The following is a 16,105-nucleotide window of genomic DNA, read 5'->3' on the forward strand; positions in this document are numbered from 1 at the left end:
CTTTTGTCTAAAATCCAAATAGATGCTGAAATCTGATCGTTGGAGATGGGATTTTAGCACAGGAAACAAAAAGGAAAACACAAAAGCCCTGAAAACTATAAATGTGCGCTGGATCATGAACTACTCTTATTATTCTGGAAGACGAACCAGACTTGGAACATACACATAGCAAAGGTTGTGACAGCTATAACCCAACCCATGTCCTGCTGCCTCCACAACTTGTTTTTTAATCTCACCATCACTTATTTCGTAAATGATGACGTCAATATAGTTCTTCGTGGCATTGAATTCCCCGCACCATGCAATGATAGTACTGGTCTTGTGGTCGATGAAGTATGTAGGGAAATTGTAATATGGCGCATAATGTAATATCGGGAGGTCAGGGCCAGTAACGTTTAAATACTTACTCCAACAAACAACCTCATCAGTCACCTTGTTTGTAGTCCACAATTCAATGTTCTCACGTTTATGCTGATGTAGTAAAGAAAGCCTATCTCCTCCAAAACTTGAGAGGACTAATGTACTAGCACGACACAGAGAGGTACATTCAGTTTCAAAGGGAACACCACAGCCTATGTCTTTGAATGTCTCTGCAGTGAAATCAAAACTTTGGACGAAGATTTCGGTTTCCAAATTACCCTTCTTCCTATGAGCAATCCAGTACATGTTTCCATTCATCGACAAAGATTGATAATGAGGAGACCAAAGCTTTACACACGAATCAAGAGAAGCATCAACACTTCTCCAGAGTTTAGACTTGCACTCATATATCTCGAGACCTGAATTTTTCATAACATTAAACCTCATGATCTTGTAGTTTTCACGAGATACATTGTCGTATCCAAAACCATAGACGATACTATACCTTTCGAAATGTCTCGAGGGTTCAATCCAATAGAATCTCCTCAAAACCGGATTCCAAATTACAAGCTTACTAGTATCTCCTTCAATACATTGACATAGCAATAAACCGTCGCAGTGAATCATTCGACTAATTTCAGGTGTACCTTGAAAACGTGAGGGAGCTTGGGTCTCAAGATTGAAGAGGTTAACTGATTCATTGTGATGCGCCAGTTGTATGAATTGTTCCCGGGAGAGATCCAAGTGTTTGTAGATGAATCTCTTGTCGTTAAAAAGAGAATACCATTGTTTGCATATGGATTTAAATCGTACCAAAGATCCGTGTGGAATCCTGTAAAGTATCTCTTCTACTAACTCGAAAGGTAGCACCAATGAACGCTTTGACAACTTTGAAGAAGCCATGGAAATATTTGGAAAACTATTAGGTAGTCGAAGATCAAATCTAATTTAGGTTTTGTGAACATTTTGTATATATAGCCTTTCGAACTTAAATTTCTATAATACCCTTAATCTTAAAATTGCTGAAATAAAAAGCAAATTATTATAAAGGAGGAAACAAATAAGTAAACTGAGAAAAGAAATCAACAAATTTGTAGGATTTTTTTCTGTTTTTTTACATAAATACGTGTTTTCCATTTTTTTTTCTTCTCGAGTATATTGGAAAATTAATATCTATAAGAGTTTGTTATTTTCAGGATATAATTTTCTAATCTAATTAAATATTCCAGTGATATAGACTGTAATGTATTTATAACAATGATTTATATTAGGGAAAATTATAAAAATAGAACAAAAATTTACTAATATTACTACTATCTATACTATTAATTATTTAAGAAATGATTTAGCTGATTTGGTTGATTTTTCATGATTTTAGGCTGCATCAATAATTTTAATTAAAAATTTAATATTCATATGTTTAAAGAAAAACAGTTTTTATGTAATTATTATGAATACTATTAAATAAGAGTAATGTTGGAAAGACTATACAGTATATATAAAATTGGCTCATTTTTGGAGTTAATAGGCTCCCTAGGCAAAACTCCACTGAAAATTTCAAGCTCGTCAAAAGAAACCCAGAGAAAAACATGATCATGATGTATTTGATTGACTAATGACTGACCATGATCATGATGTATGATAAAAAGAGCATATGAAACTTTTTGTTAAGTTTTATCATTATTTGATTATTCCACTAACCAAATCCTTACAAATCATTACAATCTTCTTGACTAGACACAGTACATTGTTATATGAATCTACGATGATTATCCTTACTAGCTCTACAGGCATTATTGAAATATGTTGTAGCCATTACATAGAGAAAACCATACGTATATAACAGGCTATCGAGAGAGAGAGAGTTAAGTAAGTAGAATGTTGGAGTTGTAGGTGGCTCCGGCGGTCCAATCTGCTGGAAGAGCGTTCTGGGATTCGACCCAGTTGAGACCGGCGCTTCCATAGACTAAAAACCTCAAAGAGAGAGTGCCTCTTGGTGGATTCTGATAATCATGAACCGCTCCAAACACTCTCCTCATGCGTTTCCACTCTTTGCAATCCTCCTGAATCATATAGTCATGTTCAAATCTACTCACAAAACGTCAAAACTCTTTTGCATACAACTATACTTTTGAACCTCCAAATTGTTAAGAGTTAATATATATTTATAAACCAGGTATTTTGTTCGCACATGACATAATATACTTATTAGTTATGTCTTATTATAATTTAATATACATTTTATTTTTTCAAAAACTTTAAATCAACCAAGTGATGGTAGCCTAGTTGAATCTCTTGGGGCTTAATATGTACCCACATCAGTCATGTGTTCGATTCCCTCTGAAAACTAAACTATCATCATTTGGCTAGTCTAGACTTGGGTTTCGGCCCAAGTGGTTTACATGGTGGATCGTAACAGATGATCGGTTCATCCCTTGACATTAATCGGAAGGTATTCCAAACTCGGATTAAGCAGTGTGGTAGCCAGTCCACTCTGTAGCACTAAGTGCGCTCCTCCCGAAGCCGACCGGATCAGCCGATAGGGTTTATCAAAAAAAAAAAAACTTCAAATCAAACATCAAAAATTTATATTTGACAATTTTCATCAAAATGTATATGCTTAATTTTGTGTTGAAACTTTAAAAATACTCACATATTAGAAATATTTTATAAAATATTTTTATACAAAATTTTTACTTGATTAATATTTAACTATAAATTTTCATATCTTAAGTTTTGAATTTTTACAACCAAAAACATTATTTCCAAGTAACAACACAATATAAATAAAAATTATCTTATTTCTTAAAATATGTTTTTATTTGACATTATATTATATTAATTTATAATCAATTGTATAATATAACATATAAATTTAATATTATTAATATAATTTTTTTAATTATATAAAAATATATTAAAAATTCATTAATGGTATCATTGACATTAATTACTTTAACTGTCAACGGGAGAGCTCAAATGCTAAAAAATCATTTCATAGATATTAATATAGATTCCTAAATTTTTTTTGAAGAATTATTAAAACTTTTACTAAATTGTCTATGCTTCTCAATATTTTAGGACCGGTCATGTATTAACGATGAGCGTCTGCGGAATACATTGTGTTAAAGTTCAATAAGTGTTGAAACTAGCGCTAAACATCCTCAAAAACTAGATAGTATGTTAAAAGTGATCGATTACCTGCCAGAATTCAACGGCGAGGATGTCGTTGACACCACCAACGTACAAGATAAGGACGGCAAGATAATGAGGATTATAGCTTTTCTCATGGATCTTATACACCAGATTGTACCCTCCGTACCGGCAAGGGACCCTCTGGTACTCAACGTCAACCACACCAAAAGAGTAGAGCTGAAACTCTGTGCCGGGCCGAGCCATACGTCCGTACGCCTTAGGGCTAAAGATGAAGTCCGTACCATCTCCTTCTCCATAGTCCGTAGCCACTACGTATACTCCTTCCTCATTGCAGTGTGGAGGTATTTTGCATCTCACCTTTTTTAATAATTAATAATTAATGATATTAGTTTAGTAATGATAGTCTAATTACATGTATATAGCTATAGCATACCGTTGTGATGAAATATTAGGTTAGATATTGCTATACTGTTGTTGATGAAATATTAGATTAGATAAAATATAAAAACCTGGTAACAAGCACCACAGCCAGCTCCATTTTTCCATAGTCGAGATGAAACACCACTTACTTCACCATCATTGATATCTCTTCCAAATTCTCCATACCCACATGCTCCTCCTAAATAATATTCATATTCTCATCAGTAAATATTTATTTTTTTATCAGCAGATTGTTTTGAAAAAACTATATATTAAACGTAATGTCATACTCGACCCAAAGACACACAGACTGGGTATGAATGGTGACCAATGAACGACGAGGATAATGCATTCCCTAATGTTTCTAAAAATAATTACCATTCACAAGGAATAATAATTTTCTTTCATTCTTTTTTTCCGTAGAGAATTAAAGAACAAAATTATTCCTTGTTAAATTTTAGAAAGAACAACGACCGTTCATTTTCCATCCTGATATTTTATTCCCGTACATTATTTTTCTATTTGTTTCTCTTATTTCTTGAATGGTCACCAATCAGATCTTTAATAAAATTATTTTCCTATAAACCATATACAGATCCGGTCCAAAACAAAAGCCGGTTAAACCTTCATTTAAGAGACATCTAATATGAAAAAAAGCATTTAAGTTAATATTTTAGGCTTTAAAAAAAATAGTATATATTAAGAGTTTGGATAAACTTGGTAGATGTTACAGAAGAAATAATAATTATTAAGCTTGATAATGATATTGACTATTTGAGTTGTTTCTGTTAATGTAGCTTTTCCAATCATGCTTCATAATATTATAAAAATAAAATAATCAATTTACTCAAATATATATACATAAGAAAATAATTCAAATACGTACGGGAATTTCCTTTGCAATCGGGGCTGCCATAATAAGTAGCTCTAGAGCTAACAAAGTCATCAGATAAACAAAGAAGAGGCAAGAGGACAATGACTTGAACAAGCAGAAGAAGCAAAACGTGAGACTTCTTCATATGGTTATATGTAACTATTGCCACTTTGCCAGACTATTTTAAAAGTGGTTTGGGAAATAGATTAGTGTTACAAAAGATATGTGATGGTAGAGGAGAAGTCTAATATGGTATTTATAGTTGAAGGTAGAGTGCTTATTATAATATTATAAGCATTTGCTCAAGCATCGTTAATATTTCTTTTCTTTCCAATATCTCAAATTTATATTTTCGCTAAAAACGCGTACTTGCACCACCCAAGTAAGAAATTGGGGAGGTAAGAGGTTGGTCGTGACCTGAACCTAGTTTCAAAAGTAAGAAATTTGGGATTTAAGAGGTTGGTCGTGACCTGAACCTAGTTTCAAAAGTAAGAAATTTGGGATTTAAGAGGTTGGTCGTGACCTGAACCTAGTTTCAAAAGTAAGAAATTTGGGATTTAAGAGGTTGGTCGTGACCTGAACCTAGTTTCAATGTCATTATCATTATTTTCTTATAGCTGGGGAATCACATATCGAAATTCACACTTCACTTTTGAGAAATTTACCTATCGTATAAGTTTTGCGGTGAAAGGAGTAAAGATAAATATATTGAAAAGTTAAGTTACATATATTGATTATACAATTTTCTGATCATGATTAGTAAACAAGAAAATTCGAAAGCAAACTATATTGGTTGATTTTAAAGAAACCAAATTACCTCATTACTGATAGGAATTACCATTGGACTGACATGTTCGGTCTCGCTTTACTTATGGTCATGTTGATCTCATCAAAGATATTTTTCGCTCAATGCAGATATGATTGGCTAAATGGACACAAGCCACGATTCAAGTAATTATGTGGTTGCCTAAACACTTGTTTCACATATGTTTTCTGTAGCGGCATTCACAAACTTAGATCAAAGACAATGGACTTTGAAACTGTTTTTGCAATGAAAAGAGAAAAAGATATGCATATGTTGAAAAATTATTCATGGCCTCAACCAGACCAGTAGGATAACACGTATGCTGCTATTATTTGGTTAATGCATTCTCGCCTTTAACCACTGTACATAACTAAATACCGTGTGTGCCATATTCTAGATTTTGAATTCAGTGTAGAAAATTATGTATGAAATAATCTAATCATAAGAAGAAGAAAAACTGAGTGAGTAATATCAAAAAAAAATAGTGCCAATATAAAATGGTGGGGTACCATAGCTTTTGGGTCTAGCAACTATTGCCTGCAAAACGAAGTTCATTACACCTAGTCTTTAATAGATTGAGTTTTGATTAGTTGTTTGGTGCAGTGAATGAAAGAATTCTATAGAATATGATGAGCGTGCTGTTTTTCTGGAATCACAAAGGTTTCATTGGTTTTCTTTCACTACTAGCTATTTAGTATTAATAATAGGTTAGGTTAAGATCTATGCCTTGTGCGAGATGAATATTGTATTTAAAAATTATTTTACGTATTATATGTTTTTTAACATATGATGAAATAATAAATATATACTGAATAATTCAAAAATAATTAACATTACATATATAATTAAATTGATGTGAACATATAAATAAATTTTATTAATCCAAACAATATTGTTTCTATTTGATAGGATATATAATTAAATTTAAATGATATTAACATATAATATATTTTAATATTAGTGTCTATTAAATGATGTTTTCTATTTGTATGGTTTTTTTAATCAATTCTATCTTTTATAGCAAAAAAAAATAAATTACTGATAACAAAAATTTTATTGTGGGATTAATAGTTTTAGTATTTAATATTTTATAATTTTTTAAAAAAAATTAAGTTGTCAATGTTTGTTTAAAGCTTTTATCAGAAAAAAATGTTCAAACTAAATTTTGAAATTAAAGTTTATGTATTTTATATGGGATATAGTTTAATTTAAAATGATATAGATATCTTTTAATCTTAATAATTATTAAATGAGACTTTCTACTTACATGATTTTGTAATCATTAATATCTTGTCATAATAAAATTTTTAAATCAATAAACAAAATTTGAATTTGAGACTTTTAACCTTTTTAGTAATATATAGTCGTTTTAAATTTTTTTAAAATAAAACATATACAGAAAAATATAATTTTATTATATGGTTAATGTGGATGTTTAATTTATTTTAATAGTTTAAAATTAAATAAATATGATAGATGGTACACTAATTTTTATCAAATCTTAATTATTCAAAATCATTAATTGTCATATATATTTTAGCCACATTAGACAATTCTGTAATTTTTATTTAAAGAATATAAAGAACGTTACTAATAAATTTATGGTTAAGCTTATTATATATTTAGATGGACCAACTTATTTCTCTATAGATTCTAAAAATCATTGTATTGATGACATGTGGCAACAAAACAATGTTGTAATGTTTTTCAATTAATATATAAGGGATATGTATTGGATAACTATTGTTTTTTCAGCTGATAAACATAAACCGGTTTTGATAATTATTGCTAAAAAATTTATATTGCATGTTATTCGAATTAATTTGGATCAAGTAAACATAATTAACATTTGAAGAATGTTTGAGTTTGATCAGCTGGTTGTGTTACAAATGAATTTTTCTTCCATGCCACATGATATTTTGGACGCTAAAACCCCCTCTAAAAAAAGAAAAATAGTTATCCAATACATGGCAAAGTTTATATGTTTGATGTTCCATGCCAAATATATGGCAAACATTATAATATCATTTATGTGAATTAATTCATACATCGAACAAGATATTTCATGAAATATTTCTATGTTTGATATTCAAATTAAGATAAACACACCCCGCAAGTAACACTTTCTCTTAATTAAAATAATTTAGTAGTGTGAGATGTCAATAAGATAACACATTGGGTAGCAGCCATGATTTTTATTTGAAAACGATCGTTATTATAATGTAAATAAGATTAGGATGCTATGTCTTTATATAAAACTACATATTAAACCCTTTTTGCTGTTGGTCTGGTTGTAGTCCACTCAAATTTTTCTAGTCCCCTACCTTCCTAGAAATATTCTCTTTGTAGCCTTTTGGAATGATATTTAATGAGGTGCAGTCAGAGTTCCGCCCAGAGATTCAATCCACAGGAATGTTTATTTAAAATCATTATCGCTTGACACAAATAGCTTTTTGAGATAATAGGTATTTCATGTTTTGGTTAGTTTCTTGGTTGGTTATATTAAATCTACTGACGCTAATTATGGTTGTTTGGACAATGGCCGTCTCATGTTAATGGACTTACTAGTTTAGGAAGATTTTTCAAGATTGAAAACATCTTCTAGTTAATCATGCTTAGCAGCGCAATAATATGTTCATACTAAGCTGCAATAACTTCGTGTGGTGAATTCTTACGCCACAAGAATCCAGATTCGCCGGCACGTAAGGAGCCCATGACGTCACTAGAACAGTATACATGTCAAGTCCAATAATTAAAAAAACCATTGCGTGTTTGTGACAAGTGTAGGCTTTTTCATAGGTAAGAAGGATTTACACATAATGGGGTTGGTGAGTTCAACTGTTATGTCATCTCTCAATAATTTCTCTATCCAGTTCGAGAAATGGTAAAACTCGAACATACAAATGAAAATATGCATTACGAGAGTGAGCAGACGAAGTTGATTAATTTAAAAAGTTCAAAACATTGAAAATTACACCAATTCTGTTTCTAGGCATTCACAAGCCTGCACATAATAGGTTTGTCTATGTTTGATAACCCTAAAAATTCTACACATAACATTTTTCACATTTTTCAAGACTTTAACTCGGTTTTGTGCCGATCAACGGTTCAACGATTACCCCTTTGATCTGCGCTCAAACCAACAACCTATAAATCACAGCAAAAACGATAATGTCAGAGTAAATTAAACTTTGATAAAGGATAAGCCAATAGAATTAGAAGTCATAACAAAATGATAATGTCGTAAAAAGTCATTCCATTGCCAAATAGATTTACAAGCAGAATAACATTACTTTTAGTCCCCCGGGACCAATCAAGGCTAGGTGTTAATATGCATTGCAAATGATTAAAGAAGGCACAGTGGTTTGAGATTATTAAAAAAACTTTGCACAGCCAATGATATGAGTTTTAGTGTCTGAAGGAGCACAATCCTTAGGGGACGTGTCGGCCTTCTGTGGTGAAGTTTGTTATAATGGGCAATGAAAATGATATCACTAAAAGAAAATGGGAAGTAACTATTGCAACTAAAGGGGATGCAGAACTAGAAAACTAGAGGGAGGCCACTATAAGCACTTACATTAGAAACTATATGTCCCTGTGTATTCGTTAGGTTTCTACAAGGCTATTGCTTGAATGGTAAAGTAATCATCGTGAACCATTAGTGGGGTGTAAAAAGTGTTTGAGCTTTTACAGGTGTTCCTCTTTTATCAGTAAACGCTCCTAACTCTTGTATAATTGGGTCCAAAACTGACAGAACGAAAGTATACTTGCACATGTGTAGTTTTATGATTTGTGTGATTAAAAACTATTAAAGTCCAGCAGGCACTTTCATGATCATTATCATCAATATGAAGAACGAAAAGCGAGAAAGTTTCAGCATTTACCTGTTAATCATGAGGGATTTTGGAAGATACTTCTGACGTTTAGATGAGTTGTGCCTTTTTAAGGTCGGACACAACTCCTCTGTCCTGGCTGCCCCTTTCGTTGTAAACAACCTGTGAACAGATCACAGGAAGAGAATAATTCAACTCTGCAGCAGATAACCAGTCTATGTTGATGGAAAACAAAATCATTCATGTGTCATTTATCGTACCTTATCAATGATCCCGTATTCAACAGCCTCACTGGGACTAAAATATTTTGGGCGTTTCATGTCAGCTTCAATCTGCTCCGGGGATTTACCAATATGCTTTGAATACAGCTTGACCTTGAGTTTGACATTACACAGAACAGAGACACACGTGTAATCTAATCAGATAAGTTTGAAGATAAAAATGAAGAGTACAGGAAAGAGAATGCGCACATGATTTCAATTTTGCTAGCAAGTACATACTCATGATGGCTAATTAGGTGCATTTAAGATGTCCGTAAGCAAATAGTCATAGAACATATCACGTAAACAACTGTATACTGTTGTAAATTAAACTATGCTATTCTAAGTATATCACAACTGCTTTTTAACTATGTGAGTTCATTTAAAGTTGAGTTTTCTCACCATTTCTGTCTTTATGTGATTGATTTCTTTCCTTGCGATTTCAACATCGGTTGCTTGGCCTTGAAATCGAGCAATGGGCTACAAAGATGTCAAATAAAAGAAAATATATGGATAACAGATATTCACAAAAACTAAGAATCATATAAGCCTTTCTCCCAATTAGGTGGGAAACAGACGCCACTTACAATCTAAAATAAAGATCATGAAGAACCTGTTTTATCATTATAGTGGATGAGGGCAATGCAGAACGATTTCCTTTTGCACCAGCAGTCAGAAGCAAAGCAGCTTCACCCCAAGCATTCCCAACGCAAAGAGTAAAGATTGGTGGTTTGACATACCTGAAGTCAAAAGATAATATAAGAGATGATTCTTGCATGGATATATGCTCAGTCTCCGAAAAACAACAAGTCAAAAAAAGCATAACATAAAACAATTTCTTCAATTTTGCGGTTTAGAATACTCGGGAAACCAGCTCCAGGATTAGAGTCTAGCCATAGATTCTTGTTTAGAAAGAGATACGAAAATGAAGTAAATTAAAGAAGAGGGATAAAGAATACTAACCCCATGACATCATAAATTGCAAAAGCCTCGGTATCATAGCCCAACTTCTCACCATTCTGAAATGTAAAAAAAATTGAATTCTCTTAAAACATTACAAAGATTAGGTAATGAATTATAGACCACAATTTCAAGGTCACTATTAAAGGATGCGTTCTCAAAGATGGAAGACTTTCTAATGGAAGCTTACCTTGGTCGTCCCAGTGGAGTTAATGTAGAGGTAAATAGGCTTTTCCTCGTCTTCATACTGAAGGTAAAGAAACTCGGCGAGTATCAACTCAGTGACTGAAGGTACAAGAGACATTCCCAAATATACAATCCGGTTTTTGAACAAATACGATGCCAAATCAGGAGGAGGTTGTTCGTGTGCACTCCCTTTTGAAAAAGGTATAACCTGTTGATGAAAGGAAACACACTCAGACAAACCATGGGAACAAATAAATAAAGACTCACCACACAATGAATATGCAAATGGCACACACAATTGAGTGAAACCTCTGTCACATTCTCAACTTGCTTCTCATAAAGGCAATCACATAGCACATAGATTCTTCTAATAGTGCACATAGGTTCAAGAATCATACTCAACCCTCTGTATAAACATGTAGTAGCATCACCGATCAATCAAACAACTGCAAGCCCTGAACATTCTCCCCGTTGTGAGCTAGTTTGCCTATGTCTAGTCACTCTAATCTATCGGTTCGCCAGCTCAAAATCACTAATCTACAGGCACGCACACCTCGATTTCGAAATCGTAACAGTATATATATCTTTGTTAATCGAGATAAACAATGTGAAATGTATAATTCAAGTACCATAGTGACAACTCCGCGCTTAGGATTAGAGCTTGAGAGATTTAACGGATTAAGCGATTTCGAACGAATCTTAGCGCCGCAGAAGTCGCTAGAGATGCTTCCTCCGGTGTACGGGGAGAGTAAGCCATTCGAGAGAGAAGCTCTGAGCGAAGAAGAAGAAGAAGACGAGCATCTCACTTTAGATCTCAGGTTGCGTGTTGAAGACGGGATTATCGCTGACGTACGACCTCGGAAAGTTGTGAAGCTCGTCGCAGTCGCTGCTGCTACCTCCATTTTTTTCCCTTTGTTGCAGAGAGAGAGAGAGAGAGTCGCCGAGACATGGAACCGAAACGATAACGAACGATCCTTATCAAATTGGGCCGCCTATGGGCTATAAAAATTAAAATAATAGGCCCTTTAAGTTTCTATATGGACCGGGAATTTATACCGGTTTAAAAAATCCAATCGGAACCGAATTAAACCGGTTTTAAAAAGGAACCATTCACGAGAGACTACTAGAAAACAAAAACATCCACCACAGAGAATCTTTAGTGTCGTATTCTGAATTTTGTGTTCTTTCTTTTATAAAAAACAAACCAAATGAGTGAAAGTGAAGCACTGAAACCTGAATTATTCCACTAAATCCTCACCGAAGATGCGTTCACTTCACCTAATCTCCTTCTTCATCATCATCATCATCAGTAAGTAGGACTCTTTAGATTCTTCACAAGCTTTGGTTCATAACTGACTGACAAGGTTCTCATTTGTTATCAATTACCTTGGCGAAGGTCTTTTTGTTAAAGCTTCGAAAAGCGACGATGGGTTTTGTTCAGCGCCGTCGATCACTGAGTCAGACGAGAAGACGAAACCCATTTACTGGAAAGTCACGAATCCAACACTCTCTCCTTCTCACCTCCAAGGTTCGGATGTGTTTTCTTTACAAAGATCCTCACTTTCTAGCTTCTTGTCATCGAAAGTTTGATACTTTTGTTGGTCAAGTTCGAGTTTTTTTATGTTCTAGGTCGAGTTTACTTGGACTTAGTGCTTAATCTTTAGCTCATGTCTGATCATTTAGGGGCTTGGCATAGTAAATGATTCTATAGTTCAGTTCTATGGATACTGATTCGTCTCATTCTGAAAAGTTGTTCCTTTTGTAGATTTAGATTAGTTTTCTGATTAAATTTGGACCTTTGTAAAAGTGTTTTAAGCAGTAAGTTTCTGATTTTGTAGACTTGCCGGGTTATACAAGAAGTGTATACAAACGAGATCACGCGTTGATAACACCGGAAAGTCATGTGTTCAGCCCTTTACCTGACTGGTACATCTCTTTTCTTACTTTTGCTAGCTTCAGAAGTATGCAAGCTCTTGAGCTTACTTGTTTCTTAAATTGACAGGACAAATACATTAGGGGCATATTTGATCACACCTGCAATGGGTTCCCATTTCGTCATGTACTTTGCCAAAATGAAAGGTCTGTTATCAATAATATCAAGTTCTTGAGATTATCCTTCTTTATATTCTTCATTTGGATGATATAACTGTCTATGACTATGAACTTAGCTTTTGTGCACATGAGTGAGCTACTTGACCAATCTCCTTGTTAAATTAAAACATTTAGTGATTTAAGGCTTAGAAATTTAAGGCGTTATATGATCCACTTGTAGAATTTTTGTGTCGTCTAGCTGAGTTTACTATCTCTTGCAGAAATGTCAAGTTCAGGTTTACCTCCAAAAGACATAGAGCGGTAATGTTATTTAATATAAGCTCTCCCTTTCTTTAACGTAAACTTGTACTTAGCATCAACATTCTGCTGATTATTTCCTTTCAATGTCTTGAATCTTCTTCTTCAAGTCTTGTATTCGTGGTCGATGGTGCTGTGACACTGACTAACACATCCAGTTCCTCTACAAAATTGACGGTATGGATCTAATGGTTGCAAGATATTTCCGTTAGTTTAATTCATTTTCTGATGGTAATCCAACTTTTTCTTGTAGGTTGACTCATATGCATACCTACCTCCAAACTTTCATCATTCCTTGGACTGTGTCGAGTCTGCAACACTTGTTGTCTTTGAGCGGAGGTTCTTCTCCTTCGCCCTTGATTTAACAAGAAATTTTCAGATCTCTCTACGGTTTTATAACTTTAAAAACTCCTCTGGTACTGCTATATCTATAGGTATGAACGTCTAGGGAGTCACACAACAGAGCTTATCGTTGGCTCCACTGACAAGAAACCACTACTTGAGACTCCCGGTGAGGTAAGTGTGTAGAAAACTAAACCACTTTCTCATAATGCATTCAAGCTGTAGATTCTAAATTAAGTCAGCTCTGAAAACGCCATTTTGTTATCGTTTACAGGTTTTTGAGCTGCGGAAACTTCTTCCGGTCTCCCTTGCTTATGACTTCAACATCCATGTAAGCACTTCGTATGAGCATCTAATGAAATCCTTTCGCTTCTTCAGACCTCTTAAGCTTAATTAGTATTGTTTCTGTCATATGCAGATTATGGACTTTCAGCCTGGAGAGTTTCTCAATGTTAAGGTACATAACTGTTTAGATTCAATACCATAGGGATCTTAATACCCACTTGTAATTTACTTTCTTTCCAACTGTTCTTATTCAGTTTAGATTCATTCTTCTCAAATGATTTTGGAATGTTAACAGGAGGTTCATTATAACCAACATGGTTTGTTGCTTCTGGAAGGCCAAGGCATTTATCGCTTGGGAGATAACTGGTATGCGCCACACTGTACTAATAAATTGCAAGTGTGATATATAATTAGATTACTCAATGTGATCTTTTCTCTAAATAGGTATCCAGTTCAGGCTGGTGATGTCATATGGATGGCTCCTTTTGTTCCTCAGTGGTAAGATACTGCCCCATGGTTTTAATTTCTACTTATGTCTTAAACCTTTGGAAGAACCAAATTCTCTTGGAACTGTTTCCTGACAACCTGAAAGATCACTCGACCACACACATTCTTAGCTAGTTGTTTGTTGTTTCAGGTATGCTGCACTTGGAAAGAATAGGTCTCGCTATTTGTTGTACAAAGATGTGAATCGTAATCCGTTGTAATCAAAGATCCAAATGACTTGATGTGAAGTATGGAGAAGAGTTCTTTGGACTAGAAGCCAGAATCTTGTTCTTTAGCTTTCAGTCTTAAAAGCTTCTCATGTTCATTATTCCAATTTCCAAGCATCAGCTACTTTTGTTTTGTATGAAGAAAACTAATTTGAAAATGTCAGTTGCCTCTGCTGCTTTCGCCATAGTTTTTTTATATTTCTTGTTTTCTTTGACATGCATAACCTAAACCCGGAGAGGCAAAGAATACAAAGATCAAGCCGAAAACCATATCTTATTCAGATGCATTATGGCTCATTAATACACAAACGAGCATATTCATTAGACGCTTAATTCAAAGAAAGCTTATAGAAGGCAGGCCTTATCACCAAAATCTCGAGATGTCTAAAGCTATAAAACCACCTTCCATTTCTGGCCCTAAAGGCCTCTAATTTCCAAATGGCTACATTTTCATGTAAGTTGTATTATTTGTTTCTTTTGTTTGGCCTTTTAGAACGTTAGTCTAGCTCAGTAGCAGAGTCTAGATAGGCTCTTAGCCTCTCAGTGTGTTATTTATGAATAAATCTTAAATCTATACTATTAAAAGGGAAGGAGTCCTTAAAAATCTACCTATAAAATATTACTGCACCTTTTCATTAACTAACAATATTTTTGGTCTAACATAATATTTCCCTAATTATCTCTAACAATACTGTAGTATTAAAGCTCTAACTATATGGTAGTATTAAAGCTATTATCCATTCATATGCATTTAATAGTATAACACATTAAATAATTACATTTTCTGAGTATATTGATGATCGTAGCGATCACTTATGTTTCTATGAAATTCATATACATTTAATAGTATAGATATCACATCAAATAAAACCGATCATATACATTTAATAGTATTACACATCAAATAAATACCATTTCTATAATATGATAGCAATGACTTTTATTACCAGCCAAGCTCTATAACTTCTGATTTTTCCTCTTCGACCTACATCATTAATAAAAAACAATAAACAACCTATAACATAGTCTTCGAGTTACAAAAAAAAACATAGTATTCAAATCTCAAAATTAAAAATTCAACCAACGAACACCATAGTGTCTTCTCAAAACTATTTGAATAATTTTATACCAAACTAGGACTTTGGCTACAAATAAATAAATATTATTATAAAATTAACTTTGAATCTAAATTAAAGAAAAGAGATAAATTTTATAATACATTAACACTAATAAACATAAAATAATATTTAAATATAACTACATTAGATTTTGTAAAATATTTCATGTGATACACTTCTTCTCTAAAATATTTTATCACTTAACATTATGGTTGTTATGCAATAATGTAGGTCTATATTGGGTTTGGATCTGTTCTTTTGGATCTGGTTTGGTTGATTCTATAATTCAAACATCTATAAAATATATGTAATTTTGGTACAAAATAGGTTCGGATCAGTTCGGGTATTTAGGACCAGAAAAGATTCAAAGTACTTGAAATCCTTAAAAAGCTAAAACACGAAAATTTAAACAAACACCTGAAAATATTCAAATATCCAAAAACC

At 33.2% G+C, this 16,105-nt stretch overlaps 3 protein-coding genes across 7 annotated transcripts; 1 reads left to right on the forward strand and 2 right to left on the reverse strand.

Annotated features, from left to right (window-relative positions):
- Positions 1-1,997: 1,997 nt before the first annotated feature.
- Positions 1,998-5,542, reverse strand: LOC103860890 (expansin-like B1). Its single transcript, XM_009138570.2, has 4 exons — positions 4,823-5,542; positions 4,026-4,135; positions 3,562-3,873; positions 1,998-2,423 (listed from the first exon to the last, which is right to left on the reverse strand). Exons 1-4 carry the CDS (start codon positions 4,953-4,955, stop codon positions 2,226-2,228), a joined length of 753 nt encoding a protein of 250 aa, XP_009136818.1. The 5' UTR covers positions 4,956-5,542; the 3' UTR covers positions 1,998-2,225.
- A 2,971-nt stretch (positions 5,543-8,513) lies between these two features.
- On the reverse strand, positions 8,514-11,795 carry LOC103860891 (ATP-dependent Clp protease proteolytic subunit-related protein 4, chloroplastic). 2 transcript variants are annotated; one of them, XM_018657925.2, is made up of 8 exons: positions 11,484-11,795; positions 10,859-11,062; positions 10,672-10,727; positions 10,322-10,448; positions 10,111-10,188; positions 9,709-9,822; positions 9,503-9,610; positions 8,514-8,764 (listed from the first exon to the last, which is right to left on the reverse strand). In XM_018657925.2, exons 1-7 carry the CDS (start codon positions 11,754-11,756, stop codon positions 9,539-9,541), a joined length of 924 nt encoding a protein of 307 aa, XP_018513441.1. In that variant the 5' UTR covers positions 11,757-11,795; the 3' UTR covers positions 8,514-8,764; positions 9,503-9,538. The 2 variants fall into 2 exon arrangements, with proteins under 2 accessions (XP_018513441.1, XP_009136819.1); XM_009138571.3 differs by having other exon boundaries at positions 8,539-8,762; positions 9,500-9,610.
- A 173-nt stretch (positions 11,796-11,968) lies between these two features.
- On the forward strand, positions 11,969-14,739 carry LOC103860892 ((S)-ureidoglycine aminohydrolase). Of its 4 annotated transcripts, none has more exons than XM_009138572.3 (13): positions 11,969-12,163; positions 12,251-12,382; positions 12,693-12,780; positions 12,857-12,933; positions 13,167-13,206; positions 13,314-13,380; positions 13,457-13,542; positions 13,638-13,719; positions 13,820-13,876; positions 13,964-14,002; positions 14,126-14,196; positions 14,275-14,328; positions 14,468-14,739. In XM_009138572.3, exons 1-13 carry the CDS (start codon positions 12,118-12,120, stop codon positions 14,535-14,537), a joined length of 909 nt encoding a protein of 302 aa, XP_009136820.1. In that variant the 5' UTR covers positions 11,969-12,117; the 3' UTR covers positions 14,538-14,739. The 4 variants fall into 4 exon arrangements, with proteins under 4 accessions (XP_009136820.1, XP_009136821.1, XP_018513447.1 ...); XM_009138573.3 differs by having other exon boundaries at positions 11,980-12,163; positions 12,251-12,455; positions 14,468-14,730; XM_018657931.2 differs by having other exon boundaries at positions 12,012-12,154.
- The last annotated feature ends 1,366 nt before the right edge of the window (positions 14,740-16,105 follow it).

Source organism: Brassica rapa, chromosome A03 (genome assembly GCF_000309985.2).
Source record: "Brassica rapa cultivar Chiifu-401-42 chromosome A03, CAAS_Brap_v3.01, whole genome shotgun sequence".
Taxonomy (NCBI): Eukaryota; Viridiplantae; Streptophyta; class Magnoliopsida; order Brassicales; family Brassicaceae; genus Brassica; species Brassica rapa.